The sequence below is a fragment of the Brassica rapa genome, chromosome A06 (genome assembly GCF_000309985.2).
Source record: "Brassica rapa cultivar Chiifu-401-42 chromosome A06, CAAS_Brap_v3.01, whole genome shotgun sequence".
NCBI classification, from domain to species: domain Eukaryota; kingdom Viridiplantae; phylum Streptophyta; class Magnoliopsida; order Brassicales; family Brassicaceae; genus Brassica; species Brassica rapa.
The window spans coordinates 12,188,966-12,206,450 of record NC_024800.2 but is presented as its reverse complement, the minus strand read 5'-3'; the positions used below and the strand labels follow the sequence as shown (position 1 = coordinate 12,206,450).

At 35.2% G+C, this 17,485-nt stretch overlaps 3 protein-coding genes across 4 annotated transcripts in view; 1 reads left to right on the top strand and 2 right to left on the bottom strand.

Moving 5' to 3' along the window:
* The window catches only part of LOC103873306, a 728,778-nt gene that overhangs the window by 290,880 nt on the left and 420,413 nt on the right, over positions 1 to 17,485 (top strand). The gene's annotated exons all lie outside the window — the stretch shown is intronic.
* On the bottom strand, positions 2,394 to 5,476 carry LOC103873424 (isovaleryl-CoA dehydrogenase, mitochondrial). Its single transcript, XM_009151834.3, has 15 exons — positions 5,125 to 5,476; positions 4,940 to 5,023; positions 4,805 to 4,862; positions 4,612 to 4,736; positions 4,470 to 4,514; positions 4,320 to 4,368; positions 4,113 to 4,222; positions 3,939 to 4,015; positions 3,734 to 3,784; positions 3,567 to 3,631; positions 3,244 to 3,398; positions 3,110 to 3,150; positions 2,986 to 3,040; positions 2,845 to 2,901; positions 2,394 to 2,730 (listed from the first exon to the last, which is right to left on the bottom strand). The coding sequence occupies exons 1-15, from the start codon at positions 5,236 to 5,238 to the stop codon at positions 2,587 to 2,589; spliced, it is 1,230 nt and encodes a 409-aa protein (XP_009150082.1). The 5' UTR covers positions 5,239 to 5,476; the 3' UTR covers positions 2,394 to 2,586.
* On the bottom strand, positions 5,616 to 11,940 carry LOC103873423 (E3 SUMO-protein ligase SIZ1). 2 transcript variants are annotated; one of them, XM_033272585.1, is made up of 18 exons: positions 11,479 to 11,940; positions 10,939 to 11,019; positions 10,657 to 10,699; positions 10,460 to 10,532; positions 10,206 to 10,368; positions 9,947 to 10,077; positions 9,651 to 9,719; positions 9,234 to 9,321; positions 9,073 to 9,148; positions 8,768 to 8,841; positions 8,541 to 8,648; positions 8,146 to 8,307; positions 7,954 to 8,058; positions 7,791 to 7,871; positions 6,522 to 7,716; positions 6,191 to 6,362; positions 6,009 to 6,097; positions 5,616 to 5,918 (listed from the first exon to the last, which is right to left on the bottom strand). In XM_033272585.1, the coding sequence occupies exons 1-16, from the start codon at positions 11,500 to 11,502 to the stop codon at positions 6,223 to 6,225; spliced, it is 2,613 nt and encodes an 870-aa protein (XP_033128476.1). In that variant the 5' UTR covers positions 11,503 to 11,940; the 3' UTR covers positions 5,616 to 5,918; positions 6,009 to 6,097; positions 6,191 to 6,222. The 2 variants fall into 2 exon arrangements, with proteins under 2 accessions (XP_033128476.1, XP_009150080.1); XM_009151832.3 differs by having other exon boundaries at positions 6,009 to 6,362; positions 11,479 to 11,938.

Sequence of the window (17,485 nt, the reverse complement as noted above, 5' to 3'; positions counted from 1 at the left end):
AATACTCGGACAATGGTTTTGACAATCTGGTCGTGCATGTAAATAATTACGTTTTTATACATAATTGGCTAAAAAATACATGTCCTTTTAAGAATATATTATCTTCAACAAAACTAAAATATATATATTTTTAAAGTATTATTATCCAGTTAAAACTTTCAAACTCAGCTAAAAGTAATGTTAGCTATCAATGAAAAATGTTAGATATGTAAAATATAATATTAGTTGGACAACAATTTTGTTAAGCCAATTACAAAATATATTAGTTGGACAATAGTTTTAACAATCTGATTGTGCATGTGGTTCTCATTGTTTATCCAACTAAGCAAAATATTGTATTTTTAGTTGCGGATGATGTCCATTTTTGTAGAAGGTTACGAAAACTTTTAGCATGGATTCAAATAGTTTTTGGACTGAGATATTTTTGTAATTGTCGAGTCACTTGTAAATATTTTTTTCTAATTTTTTGGTTCCACTTTATCATTTGGAGTTTTGACTTCGTCGGCGTCGGTGGCACTGAGGATCTGCCTGACTGCGAAAGGTTTGTTGTACGGCATCACTCTAACACCGATAGGCTCATCAACGAGAGAGAAGAAACTCTCCAGGATCAGACAAGGTGAGCTTTCTGAGTTGTTATTCTCCATCTACAGCTCTGTTCTTTAGGTAGACGATTCGATCTCAGAACTGGTCTATGTTCTAAACAGATAAGAACAAAGTGATTTAAGGGAGAGAGAGTTTGGTACCCTCACTCTGATTCGTTCTTCACGAACGGCAAAAATTCTCTCCAGAATGAGAAGTTGTAAAGCTCAGTGTTCATCGTCTTCCATTTGGTCTCAAGTTAGAAAATTTTGAGTTTGTCATAGATTGGAGGTGTTTCTGAGAGGAAAGAGGATGGGGGAGGAGGGATGTTGAGAGATCTTCAGAATTAGTGAAGATACTATGGAAGAAAGAGAAAAATTGCAATATAGAATCATAAACATGTTAAGAGTTGTAATTTTGGACTGACAATTCCTGTGAAAAATTTTGTGATATCTTTTAGATAGTTTTTTCCTAGGTACGCCATATATGAAGTTATAGGGGTATCAGTGTCCTCCGAAATTGTCATAGTGTCGAAAAGGTGCCCTTTTGGCAGTATGCAAAATAGCGTAGAAATGGTTGGTAGACGTCCTAATTTCTCTAAATTTTATAATTAAATCATTCGGTTTAAAACCGAACCAATAGTCTTGTGTGTTTGTTTAATTAATTATATTGATTACATTAATAATGATAACATATTTCAAACATTTATCAAAAATTCACTATAACTTTGAATTCACATCATTTTGAAACCAAATATTATAATACTAATATAAATATATTAGTTTCATGGTAATTAATTAATAATTATTAACTTAATTAGTTTATATATGACTTATAAATTAATTCTGATTTAATGATATTTTGTTATGATATGATATATAAAATATTGCGATATGACAATGTTCCATTATTCATTGTTTTAAGTTAGCTTGGTTTTAGTAATGATAACAGATTTTTTTTGGTTTTCTAAAAATTGTGTCTAAGTTTTTACTTTTACATTTTTATTACTATGTTTATAGAGAAAATCGTTTTCTTTTCTTTATAAGTTGATTTTTAACTAAACTAAAATTAAATTAACTAACATAAATCAAATAAAACATGAACTAAACTTAGAGATTTATTAGAACCAATACAACCAAATCCAAAATTTAACTGAAGTGCCCACCCCTACCGAGCAACATCTCATTAGGCTCAAATCTAGACACTTCTAAAATAACGACGTTATGTTGTAATTTTTTATGGTTGTGACATTAGAAAATAATCTCTACCTTTTTAAAAAAAAAAAGCAGAGGAAAAAAAATGGAAGTCAAAGACTTGAGAACTTTGAAAAATTATAAACAAAAGTGTGGCTGGTTAAATTATTGACTTAGAAACCTTAAATCAATTTTAAATCCTTAAAGACTTACAAGTTTAATCTCCAATCACAACCTACCTGTCAAAATGCAGAGCTCACTCAAATGTAGCAACGGTCATTTTAAGTGTATCCGAAAGAGAACGAAGGAAAAGACGCTCCTCCAAAACATATAGCAAATGCGTTAAGGTAATGGTGTGGTAGGTTAAGAGTCAACAGGATATGAAACCAAACGCTGGAAACAACGGTGATATCGATTCTGGCAAGAGCAAGATTCATCCAGTAGTTGTTTTTGATTTCAGGTATACACTAATACACACCCACCGATATTACAAGAGATATCATTACAAACAAAACAGGAAGGTGAGAGGGTTAAAGGAAAATGAGGAATAAACTATTGGTACTGAAATGAATGTAGAGTTTTTACCAAAAAAAAAAAAAGAATGGAGAGTTACATTAGAAGTTTAGAGCTTGTGTTATAATATTGATTAGGGAGTGAAAAGCATATGTTGGTATCTAAAAAGAATTGTTTGAAGCCATCTTTTTATTGTGCGGCTACTGAGGACATTGTAAATTATACACTTATACAGAATAACAAAATGTCACGTTGTTACCATCTTTGGCAAAGATGAAAAGAGACTAGTAAGTTATCTCTATTATTCTTTGAAAAGCTCGCGACCAATGACCATCCTTCTGATCTCGCTTGTACCAGCACCGATTTCATATAGCTTTGCATCTCTAAGAAGGCGTCCCGTTGCATATTCGTTGATGTATCCATTTCCGCCTAAACATTGTATCGCCTGCAACCTCAAACCAAATCTCTTAAATAAGTCTTACAAGAAAGGTAAACATATACTTAACGTTCAAGAAGGATGACAGGTAGAAAACAAAGCAAGAGAGTAAGAGTGATTGACCTGCAAAGCAACCTGTGTTGCTCTTTCTGCTGCACAAAGAATAGTTCCGGCACAATCCTAGAAGAATAAAACACAAGTAGGATGTCAGAATACATACTGAGGATTTTTTTTTTAAAGTAGAAAACGAGAAGATCAGTTCACCTTTGGGTCAACTTTCCCATTGTCACACTCCCTCGCAACAGAGTAGACGTATGACCTGAGATGCCAAGGCAAAAGCTAAAGCTTCGGCTCTCTATGGACAAAAATGAAGATACAAGGCATGTACCTTGAAGACTGTAATGCAGTGTACATGTCAGCAACTTTACCCTGATATTATCCAACAGAACTACTTTAAGAATCTTATGACCAAACTTGGAGATATTCACATAAAATGTTTAATATGATAAAGTAAAGATCAACCTGTATAAACTGGAACTCCCCAACTGGACGACCAAACTGTTCTCTCTGGCGAATATAAGGAAGTACGATGTCGAGGCATGCCTGCATGATCCCTAAGGGCCCAGCTGCTAAAACAAGTCTCTCCAAATCAAGACCTGACATCAAAACATACACTCCTGCACGTACAAGACAATATCTACATCAGACCAAGTATAAAGACTAAAAGGCTTTGTAGCCTCCACCACTTAAAGGAACTTACAAAGTGTGTATATATTTTTCGAATCAGATATTAGATCATCACATCACTATAAAAAAAAAAGAGATGAAATCGTAGCAATCAAAACCTTTTCCTTCCTTGCCAAGAATGTTTTCTTCTGGAACAAAGCAATTCTCAAAAACAAGCTCACACCTGCTCAGAAGAGACACAGACATATAAGAGAACAAAAAGAGGCAAAGAGAAAAGACTTTAAATTTAAACGGAGGGGATCCTCCTGAGAAAGAGGGGATTTACGTGTCGCTTCCCCGCATTCCCAGCTTGTCCAATTTCTGAGCAGTACTGAATCTGCAAAGCCAGAGAAATAGATTTTCTTTTTTAAAAAAAAGAAGAACACTCTCTCAACTCCTTTCTCTTTTCTTTACGAAAGATCACAGAAAGGCGCAGTTTCAACTTTATTAAACAAGACTGAGTTTATAAAAAAAAAAGAAAGAGAACATACCCGGCCATTCCCTTCTCTATAACGAAAGCTGTGATTCCTTTAGAGCCTGCTTTTGTATCAGTTTTGGCGTACACAATCTGATTGAACCAAAAAACAAAGTAGAAAAATGTAACAGAAATTATGTATGCTATTAAACAAAAAAAAAGGATGAAAAATTCAGAAGTAAAGGAGAACCAGTGTTTGAGCAGAGGGACCATTAGTGCACCACATCTTGTTGCCATTTATTAAAAAGCCACCATCAACTTTATCAGCCTTGCATTTCATGCTGACAACATCCGAACCGGCTGTAACCAAAATCAGAACAAAGCGTTTAGGAATATGGGTGTTTGCGCTCTCTCTAACATCTTCATCCAAAGGATAATATTATTAGTATATTATTACCATTGGGTTCACTCATCGCAAGAGCCCCAACATGCTCTCCACTGATCAGCTTCATAACAACAAAAGCATTAGATTAGTTAAATGAGAAACATGGAAAAACAGTTGAGGAATCAAACTATTCAAAGCAGCAGTGACCAGATGAAACCGTACCTTGGGCAAATATTTGTGCTTTTGTGAAGTATTTCCATTCCGCACCTGTAGAAGTAGTGATAGTGATAAATGTTTGTGAATAAAACCTCAGATTATTATTGCAAAAGTAGTTTAGTTTAGTTTAGGGAGCAAATGTAGAGACCAATTGATTGATGCAAAGGTTGGAATGGGCACCGTAAGAGAGAGCAACTGAGCCCGAGGCCCGACTTATTTCCTCCATTGCTATACAATGATACAAGTAACCGAGACCAAGACCTCCGTATTCCTCTGCAGGATTTTAAAACATGATTGAGCTTAATATGATCAGTGGTGGACAGAGAGTGACATGTTGTTACCTGGCGCTGTGATTCCATGGAGATTGAACTCACCCATTAGCTTCCATAAGTTTACATCCTTTTTCACCAAAATAAAAACAAACAGATTAGATTTTGGGAGGTGAAAATGGTAAGAAAGAGGGAATGAAAAGAGACCTTTGGAAATGAATTTGTTTTATCTATTCTTTCGGCATGAGGAGCGATAACATCTTGTGCAAACTTGGACACACTTTCTTTAAACTGCAGTTCACAAAAGGAGAGAGGAGTACAATCACTATATTAATTAATTAATTAATAAAAAAAAACAGAACAATTTTATTCCACCAAACGCAGGAAGGAACCTGAAGCTGAGTTTCGTCGAAGAGGAGAGAAGAAGAGAGAGACGACAAGTGCTGCCTCCTCCGCGTCTTGACGGCGTTACCAAGAACCGATCTCGCTGCGAAAAGCCTCTGCATCTTCGATATTTCTGCGGCTCGGTGAAGAAGAATGAATGATCCAACGTTAAAAAGTTTTTTTTTTCTTTTGTATAATGAATCTCACAATGCTTTACGGCTTTTTTATTACAAGAAGAATGGGGACGCTCCAATTGAAATTAAAATAATGACACACAAGGAGAAGAAATTGTGATAAGGATGGAATTACAAAGAGAAGAGATGTGAGCAATGAGTCATCGTCCATAAGGTTCCGTGATCCCCTTTGTTTAGCTGTCTTCTTTTGTGGGTTGTTTTCTCTCACTACAGCTTAAATTAACTTGTCAAAGTTGGAACACTGAGCAGGCATTACTATTACCATGGGTTAACCACATTACATCTCTTACGACCAACAAATCAAGTTACAAATCACCATCTCGTGTTATATAATCTTTGCCCTTTTCCAAAATGACCAATAGCTTACATTTTTTCCCTATATTCAACAAACAAAATATAATTTGGAAGCCATACATTTTTACATATGCTGTTTCTCGTTTTGGCCCATATCATTTTACAACAGCTTTCGCGTAACTGTTATTAACCCCAAAAAGAAAAAGAAAAAAAAAAACGAGAAACCCTTTCGAAAATACATACACCCCATCACAAGTCTCCTTCAAATTTTCACCAACTTATGTAAACCTGTCTTCTCCTTTCCAAATAACAACCTGCAACCACACAGAAACTTCAGATTCTGACAAGCTAATTATTTCACTAGGTTTGGAGATGTCAACAACTTAGATTGGCTTCTTTTCTACCTTGCATGAGAGCCTCAAGGTTCCAAGCACAGAGGAGAGAATTAAGCAAATATTCCCAAACTCTGGCTGCCATGATCCATCTGATTGTTCTGTGCATATGCGTATACAAAAAAGAATCATAGGACACCAAATCATATCCCCAAAAAAAAAAAAAAACATAAACAAGTCGAGGCTATAGATACAGTGGTACTCTCATCCAAACAGACGAATCACATCACTCCGAGTCTGAGTCAATCGACAGAAACAGCCGAGGTCTTACTGAACGCTTCTGGCGAGGAAATGAAAACGGACTCTCTGATCGTTGTCTACTTGCCTTCTCTTGTTTGTTGTCATTCATCCCCATAAGCAACGATGCTGCAAGTAAGCAATTAATACAGTCAGTAACAAATACCCATTGATACAATATCTTTCCTATTAATGCAACAGTACAAATTCGGCATAAGCACAACAAGCAGTACTAAGGACGTATAAGAAAAAAAAAAGAGAAAATCAGTTTCTGTCGGGGGAACGAACCAGTCTCTGACAAAGTATCCAAAGCACCTTCTCTCGTTGATACTAGATTGCTTTCGTTAAGCCCATTTGCACCTACCGTCTCACCATGATCACCAAGCCTCAGAGAGATCCAATCATCATTGTTGACTCCGTTTGACATCCCAGCCTCATTTCTAAAATCCGACTGAGCTGATGTCTCTGGTCTTGTTGGCAGAAATATCTGAAGCGAGGGGTCGTCTCTACTAAATGCCATAGGATTGTCGAATAGTCCATCGTTTGCATCTGCTTCGGATCTTCCAACCGACTCTGGAACCATAGGAGTAGACGTACCTGGAGCCATCGAGTAACCACTATTTATTGCAGGGTCACAGTTCAGTGGACCAGGCTGCAAACCGGCTAAGCCATCTGATACATCAGCATCAGATCCAAATAGTTGGAACCCCGGGCCTCCGTGGGCATCTGAAGACAACTGCCATAGGCGCATATCATAATCATCATCATCATCGTTTGTGAAAAGACCCAAGCCGGAATTGCCTGCAGCAGCTACCTGGTGATCTTCATTATAGGAGTTAGTGATACCAACCGGGTGCAATGGGAAACTTACCCCGCCATCAGCCTGATTCTCATTGTAGGCAGGTCCTGCGGTGATTACAACATCATCTTCTTCGTCGGAATCACTTAGAACGATAACGTCGTTATTACTAGCTGGTGGTGGTTGATGATTACTGTCAGGAAATTTATAGCCTGAATCTACATTCATGGAGAGAGAGTCAAGTTCCATCCCGTTGTTTCCAAAATCAAAGCTTCCTACAGCATCCTGGTTTACACTAGGGTCATCACCATCTTTACCACTTCCAGTGGCACTACTGCTCATTGGTATAACATTTAACTCCTGGTACCCAAGCTTCTCTTGCCTATTACTAGAAGATAAACCATTATTATTAGGTTTGCTGACTTCCCAAATGCCATTGCGATTCTTTCTTATTCCAAGTTTGAAAGGGGCTGGCCCATCTGAGTAACCTTCTTGTTTAACTGTTGTTTGCATTTCCATCTTGGGTTTAATCTCATCAACCATGGGGAAGAGGCTACCATCAGGTTTGTGCCATTGTGAGAGTGCCCCTAAATCCCTGCGCTCACTCTCATTTTTGAACTTCCCACGCCAAGAACCATCAGGTTTCATTTCAATCTCAGTCAACTCTTCATCAAGATGTCTCATCTGCCAAGGAAGACGTCTTTATAAATTTGCTAATAATATAAAAATCAAGAATTCTAATATCGATGAAAATGTACCTTTGATGTGATTCGGTTAAAATAAGGGTCCACGATTATATGCTCCAGAGAATAATTCTTCAGACAAATAGGACACTGCCACTGCATTTTCAAACCACATAACAAATAAAATCAGTAAAAAATATGAACAACCTAATTATGTAGACTATGATAAAATACCTGCCTTTCTGGAACGTTGATTCAGCTCCACAAACACCTCAAGGTCAAAACATCCCATGTGTAGACAGGGTTTGAATCTCCCAGCAACTTTCATCCTAGAACCGCTCATCTAATGACAATCAGAAATGAGTTAATAAGGTAAACAAAAAACTAAGCGATTACAACAACCTATTGAAATGAGCTACAAATTACTTACAGGACACCGAAGATTAACACCAAAGAAATCAGCAACGACCTCAATATCACTATCACTGTCCGCATTATCATTTCCAGCTGCACCTCCAATGCATCTACGTACTCGCGCAAGAGCAACTTCAAAAGGTTCGCCTTTGGCCTCCTCTGGAATCATATTTAGGACCTAAATGAAAAATAAGATAGAATTTAAAGGACAAGCACAAATAGCTAATGTTCTGAGCATTGAGAAACGATAGATATGGTAATGGATAAACACTTTAGCACATTTTCCTTTGGAAAACAATTCTCTGATTTCTACCAACAAGGTGTCATTTTTGAATTAAGTAATGGCTTTATTTTTTAGTTAATTGGATTTTTTTTTTTTTCATTTTATTCATGCAGTAAATATAAGTGTACCTGTTGCAGACTCCTTCGCTTCACAAGTCTTACACCCAAACAAAACCTGCGGGAGTCACATCCACTCAGGGAAATCTTGTTAATTCCATCCCTAATACAAGGTGTAATCTGCGCAAAATAATACGATGTGAGCGTAGTAGATTACGAATAGCAAGAGACTAATCTTTAAGATAGCATAGTCATATATAAAAATAAAGAAATGTTGCTCATCAGGATGAAAAACTTACAATAGGTCCATCATCACGGCCATTGGCCCCAAGAAGCTGTGACCCAGGTCGGTTAATAGCACGAAAAGGTACACCTATAGGATGGCAACGATTTAACATGAACCCATATCAGCTAGCATAGAACATATATACCGAGTTTTACAACACCAGGAAAGTTAATAGATTTTGTAAAGAAAATTTATCCCAGTGATTAATATACATGTACGATTGTGTTTGAAACCCATGTTACTCACTTTATTAAGGAGATGCTGACAAGACACAATTAGTTTACATTCAAATCTGAACTGTGAATTAAACTTGCATACCATTGACTTGCAGATCAGCGTATTGAGGCCATTGCATCCTAAACAGAACTTTGTCATTCAAAAGCATACACCAAGCCTACAAACAAGGCAGAATGCACTGCCAATTAGAAAATACGCATTTATAAAGTTAAAATATCTAACCTACTAGTAAAGCCAATAACCTGAACATCGTACTCCTGTTTCACCAATAAGTCCCTGTCTGTTCTAGTTATTTGAAATGTCCTGTCCACACTCTGCATTGGGTTCGTACTGAAAAAATTGCAGAGTATTAAGAGAAAGAACAAACATCAACATAAAGTTTAAGCAGGGGTTGTGAATTTGTCTAGGAGACAGCTATGATTCATTTTTTTCTAAATATTAGGAAGAAGATAAGTTCATCTCAAACGCTAAGTAACTAGGTTTCGCCCCATCCCTCAATTGAAATCTAACGCTTGATTCCTAGACAGGAAAAAAAATACGACACATGCAGAAGTTCCTCAGCTTTCCATGCTAAGAAGTGCTACCAATTGTACTTTTAAGAACGGTTGAAAGTACATAATCTATTTAACAAGCATGAATATAAAGTTTGGTATACTTACCCGTCAGTTGGGATGTTCGTAGCAGTCAATCTCACTGGGAACAATGGATGTGCCACCGTGAGCCAAAACCTGCACATTATAGACCATGTAAAACAGACACAAATAAACTAATAAATCATAATCTGGTTAACCTATAGATCACATTCCAATTTTGCAACAAAGTTAGCATTTTCTTCAGTGGTGGACACATGAACAAAGAAAAAGAGGAAAATCTAGCAAGCTGGACAGAATTTATGTATCAAAGCGATATACAAATAAAGAGTCAGGAGAGAAGGGAATGTTCGGGAGCATCTTACGGGTCAGCTCGGGTAAGTCTGCATATTTCACAGTAAAATGAATCAGGAAGCGGTGGATTTCCTCCCATAGGCTTCTCCGGGATAATAACACACCCAACATGCTCCCAGACATGGCATCTCGGATCCTCGCACTGAAAATTACAAACCATAATTTAATCCACATGGTATCACCAAATTTTTTTTTACTGAATCATAAAACACCAAGAGCTACTGCTAACTCAACAAAGAGTTCGATTAAACATCTGTGTCATAGACTTACCTGTATCATTGACTCTGTCTCCAGTGAGCTTCCGCAAATACACCGAACTTTAACATCTGGTTGAAAGGAATCTTCAAGCTCTCCCTTAGCTTTCACATTACTGATGTCTGAACTTACTTGTCCTTTTGATGGCGAGTCACCTTCCCCAGATGCTTGCATTCTCCTGTGGAAACACAACGGTGGAAAGAAAATTCTAAAACTGTGCACAAGGGAAAAATTGCAATAAGAGATCCATGGCTAAAGCAAGCACTCACCTGTATGCATCGTTCACTAGTTTTGCAACTTTTTCCCTTGCCACGGCCTCCTTTTTAGACCCCAACCTGGCGGCTGTCAGTAAACAGTAAGTAATGGAACCAAATGCTTATCAGAAGATGGTGGGCGTGGGCCAGCACTGAACTTTATCTTGGTCACAGTTAGGAATGAACAAATAAACAATGGGCACCCAAAATACCTTTCTCATCGGAAAGAATGGCGAAGATCCTCTCAACAAGGTCCTGCACAAGCCAAATGCCAAACAAATCAGAACAACGACAATCCAAATTAAAACCCCAGTTAAGCTTATGAGGCCATGAAGATAATCCTCTTTTTTACGTAGATGGACACGCTAGGAATTAACTATCAACAACTCTGTCACAATTTATAACACTCAAATTGAGACAAGTATAAGTATACAGCCCAAACATAGATGATAAATTCTGATCATTGCAAGATTGGTAGAAAAGTTTATATATACCTGCTTTTTTCCCTGTTTAGAAAGTCCCAGCTTAGTGAGCACATCCTTGAGCTCTTTTATTCGGAAATAAGCAAGTTTCTCCTGAAAACATATCAGATATATATATGTAAAAAAAAAAGACTTTGAGCTTAACTAAACAAAGATGAAAACAAAACATTGACTGCAAAAGCCATGAACAAGGTTGTCCCTGCAAAGTCATCTAAACAGACTCTGAGATTGACTAAGACACATAGACAGACAAACACTGAATCTTAATCTCGGCATGTTATGCAAACGAGACTGCGCCGATACAATAACCATCAGTGGAATCAGCACTAGCATGTGAACCACCCATCATCAACTCAACTCACCACGGCACCATAAATAAACAAAGAACAAATCATATAACCAAAGTAGAGCTTATAAAAGCAGCAATTTCTACTCAGTATCATGGCAAAATAAATCAATCAATATCCACGCCGATCACACTACTAAAACAAAGGACCTCTGCTCGAGCATTTTCAAATGATCGAGCAATAAGCAAACATATCGAACCAATACCTTGCAACTAGCAACCAAATCCATATCTTAAAACGAGAAGCAGCAGCTCAGCTCAAATCACACAGCCCGAAAACAAGAATCAAAGCCGAAGATTTTCACCAGCATAGAGTCTCCATTCCATACAGCAACAACAACATGAAATCATTCAAATCGAAATCGGTTTCCCCTCAGCAAAATACCCAGGGATCGGATACTGCCTTCTATCAAATTTCCATAAATCGATTGGAACCGGACCGACTGCCAATTATCAAATCCGGTTTAGTTTTCTGCAATATGTCCGGGTTAAGTTCCGGTGTGCTCACGTACACGACGACGAACCAAAGACCCCGCCTAACTTCCGTCTTCTCACCGAGAATCGTATTGTTTTTACTTTCTAGTATCGTCTCGTTTTATTCAGATCTTGCCACGTGAAACTATTTGGATCATCGAGTCGGTTTATATTCATTACCCACTTTACCTGAAATCATTTAAGTATGTCGTCCGTCGTTTTCTCTTTTTTTTTTTCGTGCAAATTTATATGTCTTTTATTAAATCAAAGTAATCAAAACTCAATTTGTTCTTCTCAAACATATACAGTACTTGATGTAGATATTCTTAGGTGTGATTGTATAGACCTTGTAGAGTAAAAGTGTTTTACTCTCATTTACTCTATTTTTTTACCAATCAGGTTTTGGTTTACTCTATTCTTAGGTGTGATTATTTTTGGTTTAGTCTCAAGAACAGAAGTTGTTTTGGTTTGGTATGCAATTGGTTAATATAAATCAGTTAGGAAAGAATGTTATATAGGGAATCAGTTAGGAAAGAATGTAACTGAATTATAGAGAATGATATATATTTCCAATAAGATGAGAATAGGTTCAGAAGTTAAATGACAATATTTATAAGTAGATAAAAAAAACAAGGCTCTGAATTAATAGTATTGATGAACATATTTTATTATTATTACACATTCTTATGGATGAAGTTTTCTTTCTTTCTTTTTTGAGAAAATTTTATAGATGAAGTTTGTTTTTAGACTGCTACATTGAACTATTGTTTATGTAGAAATTATTAGATAAAAGAACTAACAAAGTTCATATGTACTTCTATATCCATCTATAGATAATGATGTATGTAGATTCATAGTCCTTATCTATTTATGACTTTCTCTTGTATAATTAACGGTCATTCCCTTGATAATAACACAATACAAATATCACAATTTTCAATCTTATAAGATTTCATTGTATAAGAGCAAAAGATCTAATTCTCTTACATATTGTGTTTCTCGATCTTCAAGGAGCATGGCTGAAACTACATTCTCTACATTTACTACGACTTTGGCGTCCCTACCTACAACTGATGATTCATCTAGATCATACTATCTTTCAGGACCTCTTATTACTTTGGTTTTGTTTCGAGGCGATAATTATACAGAATGCACGACAAAGCTCTCTAATTCCATAATAGCAAAACAAAAGCTTGGTTTCTTAGGCGGAACAATTATGAAACTCTCCACAGAACCAGGCCTCTCTCGATGTCTAGCAACTAATTCTATGCTGGTTGGTTGGATTCGGATTTCGGTAAATCCTAAGAAAAAAACAACTGTCTCATTTGTACCTGAGGCACATAAGCTGTGGATAATCTTCAACGACGTTTCTTAGTCAAGAATGGTGTCTGAATTCATAAATTGCGTGATGAAATAAATACTTGTCAGCAGCATGGTGAAACAGTAATTGAGTACTACGGACGTCTCACCAAGCTATTGGAAAAACTCGACAACCTTAAAACTACTCGATCATGTTCACTTGAAGCTTCCGCAGATATCAAGAAAAAACGCGAAGAATTTTGTGTTCATAAGTTCTTATTCAGACTTGATGAGTCTCGATTTAGGAACATATGTTCTCAAATCATTGATGAGGATCAGCTACCAGATATTAATAATGTCTACTCCAGGGTTCTACCAGAAGAACAATAGCTTAATACAGTACGTTCTAAAGAACCGAAACCAGATGCTATAGTGTTTTATCCACAAACCCATCTTCCTAAAACATATATGCATCAAGCCTTAGCTATCACCTTCCGAACTTGTGATCCAAATTGTATGTGCACCCACTGCTCTCGGAAAGCTCTTGACAACACTGAGTGCTATCTTCTTCATGGATATCCGGATTCGTGGATTGAACAAAAGAATACAACATCATGAGTGGTTCTTCTTATGGTTCACCTCAACGAGGAAGAGGAGGCCGGTCCTCTAACTCTAGTAATCGTGGTCGTGGACGTTCTAACTCAACTAGATCCGTCTCCAACAACACCACAACATCCAACTCTATGAATGCTGATCCTATTGCCCATATTATTCAACTTCTCCAGCAACTACAGAACACTAAATCAACAATATCAACCGAAAAAATCTTTGGTAAACCAACTATTGCAGATGTCATTATTGACATTGGCGCATCTCATCACATGACGGAAAACTTATCTCTTCTTAGTGATGTTACCGGTATATTGTCTTCTTAGGTCAAATTTCTTAATGGACAGTTCTTCCAAGCAGGAAAAACATGCACGCTTGTTTTAAGCAAAGATTACTATTTATCATATGTTCTATGTGTGCCTGACTTTAAGTGCACACTGATCTTAGTGTCGTGTTTACTCAAACAAATTGGTTGCATTGCTATTTTTACTGATACTCTTTGTGTCTTGAATGATCGTTTTATGAAGACCCTGATTGGAGAACGTGAGGGGTGTATTACTTTACAGGGGTCAGGGCTGCACGAGTACATCGCACTGAGGTTAAGAATTCTTCAACATCAGAACTATGGCATCGACGACTTGGACATCCTTCTTATCAGATTTTATTGGCTTTGCTTCTTTTAGATAGACTAGTTTTGATTCTGAACAAGCTATGTCTTGTGAGATTTGTTTTCGTGCTAAATAAACACGTCAACAACCAGCTTTATCAAACCATCTCCAACCAAACTGAAAATACCATTTTAATGTAGTTATCTAATCGGGAAACTATTGGTTTACCGACAGAAGGCGGCGATGGAGAAGCTGTGGGATTGAGGAGGGGGAGCTGCGGTTATTTTTTTTTCCACTTTTAATTATTATTATTTTAATAAATTGATAAAAATCAAACTGTATTCCAACCAAACCGCAATAACCAGAACCGCTCCATGAAACCCGAACCACATTCAGAATTTTGTTTTTTTTTTAATAAACCGAGGGCATTTTCGTCAATTCACATTTCATTAAAGGGAAAGGGGCATAGGGACTTCAAAGGCCCATAAGCGATTACTCCATAAGCTGCAGGGGCAGGGAAGATGATGTTCCTAAGATCATTATTGAAGAGAAGGTAACAGAGGACAAAAATCAGATTTTGGAGAAAATGAAGTGGAAGAGTTGGGAGAAGAAAGTCTGAAGCGTGAAACAATAAAGGTTTCTATGTCGTTTCTCTTCATCGGCTGAGGTGGGCCAGACTGATAATTTTCTTATAACCCATACGAAAGTCCACTCTATTTTAGCAATGGTGACGTGGTAAAATCAAACTTTCTCATTAGTTGATTTTCCATGCATATATAGATAGCTTAAAAGCTCACCATCAATCCCTTTTATATATTGGGACTAGGAGTTAACCCGCGCTACGCACGGACCTATTTTGATTTTCAAATTTTAACTATATAACTATTTTTTGGACGTTGTATTCTAACAACAAAATTATGAATTGTATGTTTATGTGAATACATATTTCCTTAGAAAAAACAAGAAACTATACATTTTTGGATAAATGTTTGATATGGTTTTCAATTTTTTATATTGTATATTTACTTACTAGGGTAGGCCTGCCCTACGGACGGGATAAACTTGCTTGTGATCTAAGTTTTTATTTTTGTATGATTTTATGGGTGTTTTAGGTTTGTATTTGCAAGAGATATGTATAATAATGATTTTTATGTTTTAGAAAATTATAAGTGATTAAGAAAATTATATTCATTTTACTTAAACGTTTGATGTTCGTTTATTTTTCTAACTTGTTTTTGTTTTTATTATTTGTTGTCATATATATTTTATGACATAATACTGTTTTAGTAATTATATTTTCTTGTGTTTGTGTTTTTTTATAATGAGAACACATTTTTATATCATCTTCGAATATTTATATCTAAAATTATTTATTTTTATTAATTTTGTTAGAGATTATAAGTTTGTATGAGCATGACACGATTTTCATAATTGAAATGGTATACATTTTTCTTAAATGTTTGCTCAACTTTTTTATATATAGTAAGTAGATTTGAGTTGTATTGTTGTGGTTAGGTTTAATACTCAAAACATTGATTATTTTATATTTTTTATATCTTGAATTTACATGTATTTTTTATTTCTTTTACATATTTTATTTTTAAATTAATAATTTAAATAATTGAATATGAATATATAGTAGGAAATTATTTGTTTAAGAAATCAGAATCAAAACATAATCAATATTAAGTAAATGTATGACTGATAATTTTATATATTATTATATTAGAAGACTAAATAAACAATATTATCCCAATAACTTATTAGGTTTCAAAAATAAAATTCACTTGTTACATTTTAAAATAGTTTTTAATAATGGCCTCCTTATATATATAACTAATTTATTGTTTTATCCAATTAGACTTTAGATTATTTTAATAGTTTCTTTTAAATATTTTTTTAGTAAATAAGAAAAATAAATAAAATTTTGACTGTGAATTTATTTTGCCTAACTTTTGGTAGATTGTATTAACATATTTACTAAATGTACTATACAATCGATATAAATTAGAATTTTATTCAGTTTCAGCGTATAGTTAGTGGCGGTTTTACTTATTCTATTACCTCATGTATTGTTTTCGTTTGTTATACCAAGTAAGCTATTATTTTATTTTAAAATTTTACTATAAATTTATTTTGGAACAGAAAAAACATGATACAATATATGTATTAGTTTAAAATGTATTGTGTGCTATAATTTTGGATCAAGATACATTCAGTTATTGAATTATTTTGGTTGATTGTGTCTTTACATGTTCTTAATAGCAATGGTATATCTTTTGTTTTAATTTGTATATATCTTTCGTAGCTATTTGCTTGTTTTTTGAATGTTATATACCGCCATGTCTCCATTGAGCTTGTCGTTGTTGTTCTTTCCTTTAAAAAAGCTGAGATCCAGTTTGATATTGTGATTATATTTAGAGAACGTATTTTGGAGTCTTGTTGCGAAACTGAATAGATTTCTTAAGAGGATATGTAACTTATTTTCAATTACTTGACTTACTATTTCTAGCGCTACCTTCAGTGACTAAAGCTGTTGGTTTTGTTGGAAGTGTAACTAAAGTCATGAGATAGCTATGTGCCAGTATGTGTACTCGTGTAAATATCATCTTTAGACTTACTGTTTTTTCACAGTCCTTGTTTGAAATATAATAAAAACTAGAGATTGACCCGCACGTCCGTGCGGGTGTTAATTTTTACACTTTTATAAATTATTTGTTATTTTATCATTAGTGTTATATATTTAAGATGTGTCGTCGTATAACTAATTGTATTCAAAATATTTGGATTGAATCGGGTAATAAGATTATTTTTGGTACAAATATACACTCTTTTCAGATACATTGGTTAATTAAATATTTTTATATTTCTACACATCAAAATCAAAATCATTCAGACCCGAGAGGATCCAACTCAAGCATCATACATAAATTTATAATATCCAAGTGGCGCCTAATTTAAAAATCCAAAAAAATTAATCCCGAAAGAAACAACTTGTACCTCAATGAGTATCCGAATGTCCATACTTAACTGATTTTGCAAATAGATTAAAAAGGAAACTCTTTCTATATATTTGGCAAAAATAAGAAAAATAGAAAGAATTTTTTATTTAATAAAATAGTTATATGAAGTGAAACATTAAGTGATAATAAATGTAATACTTTTTAATTATTTTGATTTAAATTATTATCTTGTTCATATAAACTATGCCTTTGAATTATGT

What these genes read in the sequence shown, in the direction of transcription:
- LOC103873424 (XM_009151834.3), bottom strand. Translation starts at nt 5,238, where the DNA reads ATGCAGAGGCTTTTCGCAGCGAGATCGGTTCTTGGTAACGCCGTCAAG. An exon ending in TGCGATGAGTGAACCCAATG is followed by an intron (nt 4,223 to 4,319) that starts GTAATAATATAC and finishes TTTTGGTTACAG; the next exon opens with CCGGTTCGGATGTTGTCAGC. An exon ending in GTCCCTCTGCTCAAACACTG is followed by an intron (nt 4,016 to 4,112) that starts GTTCTCCTTTAC and finishes TGGTTCAATCAG; the next exon opens with ATTGTGTACGCCAAAACTGA.
- LOC103873423 (XM_033272585.1), bottom strand. Translation starts at nt 11,502, where the DNA reads ATGGATTTGGTTGCTAGTTGCAAG. An exon ending in CTAAACAGGGAAAAAAGCAG is followed by an intron (nt 10,700 to 10,938) that starts GTATATATAAAC and finishes TGGCTTGTGCAG; the next exon opens with GACCTTGTTGAGAGGATCTT. An exon ending in AGACTTACCCGAGCTGACCC is followed by an intron (nt 9,720 to 9,946) that starts GTAAGATGCTCC and finishes TATAATGTGCAG; the next exon opens with GTTTTGGCTCACGGTGGCAC.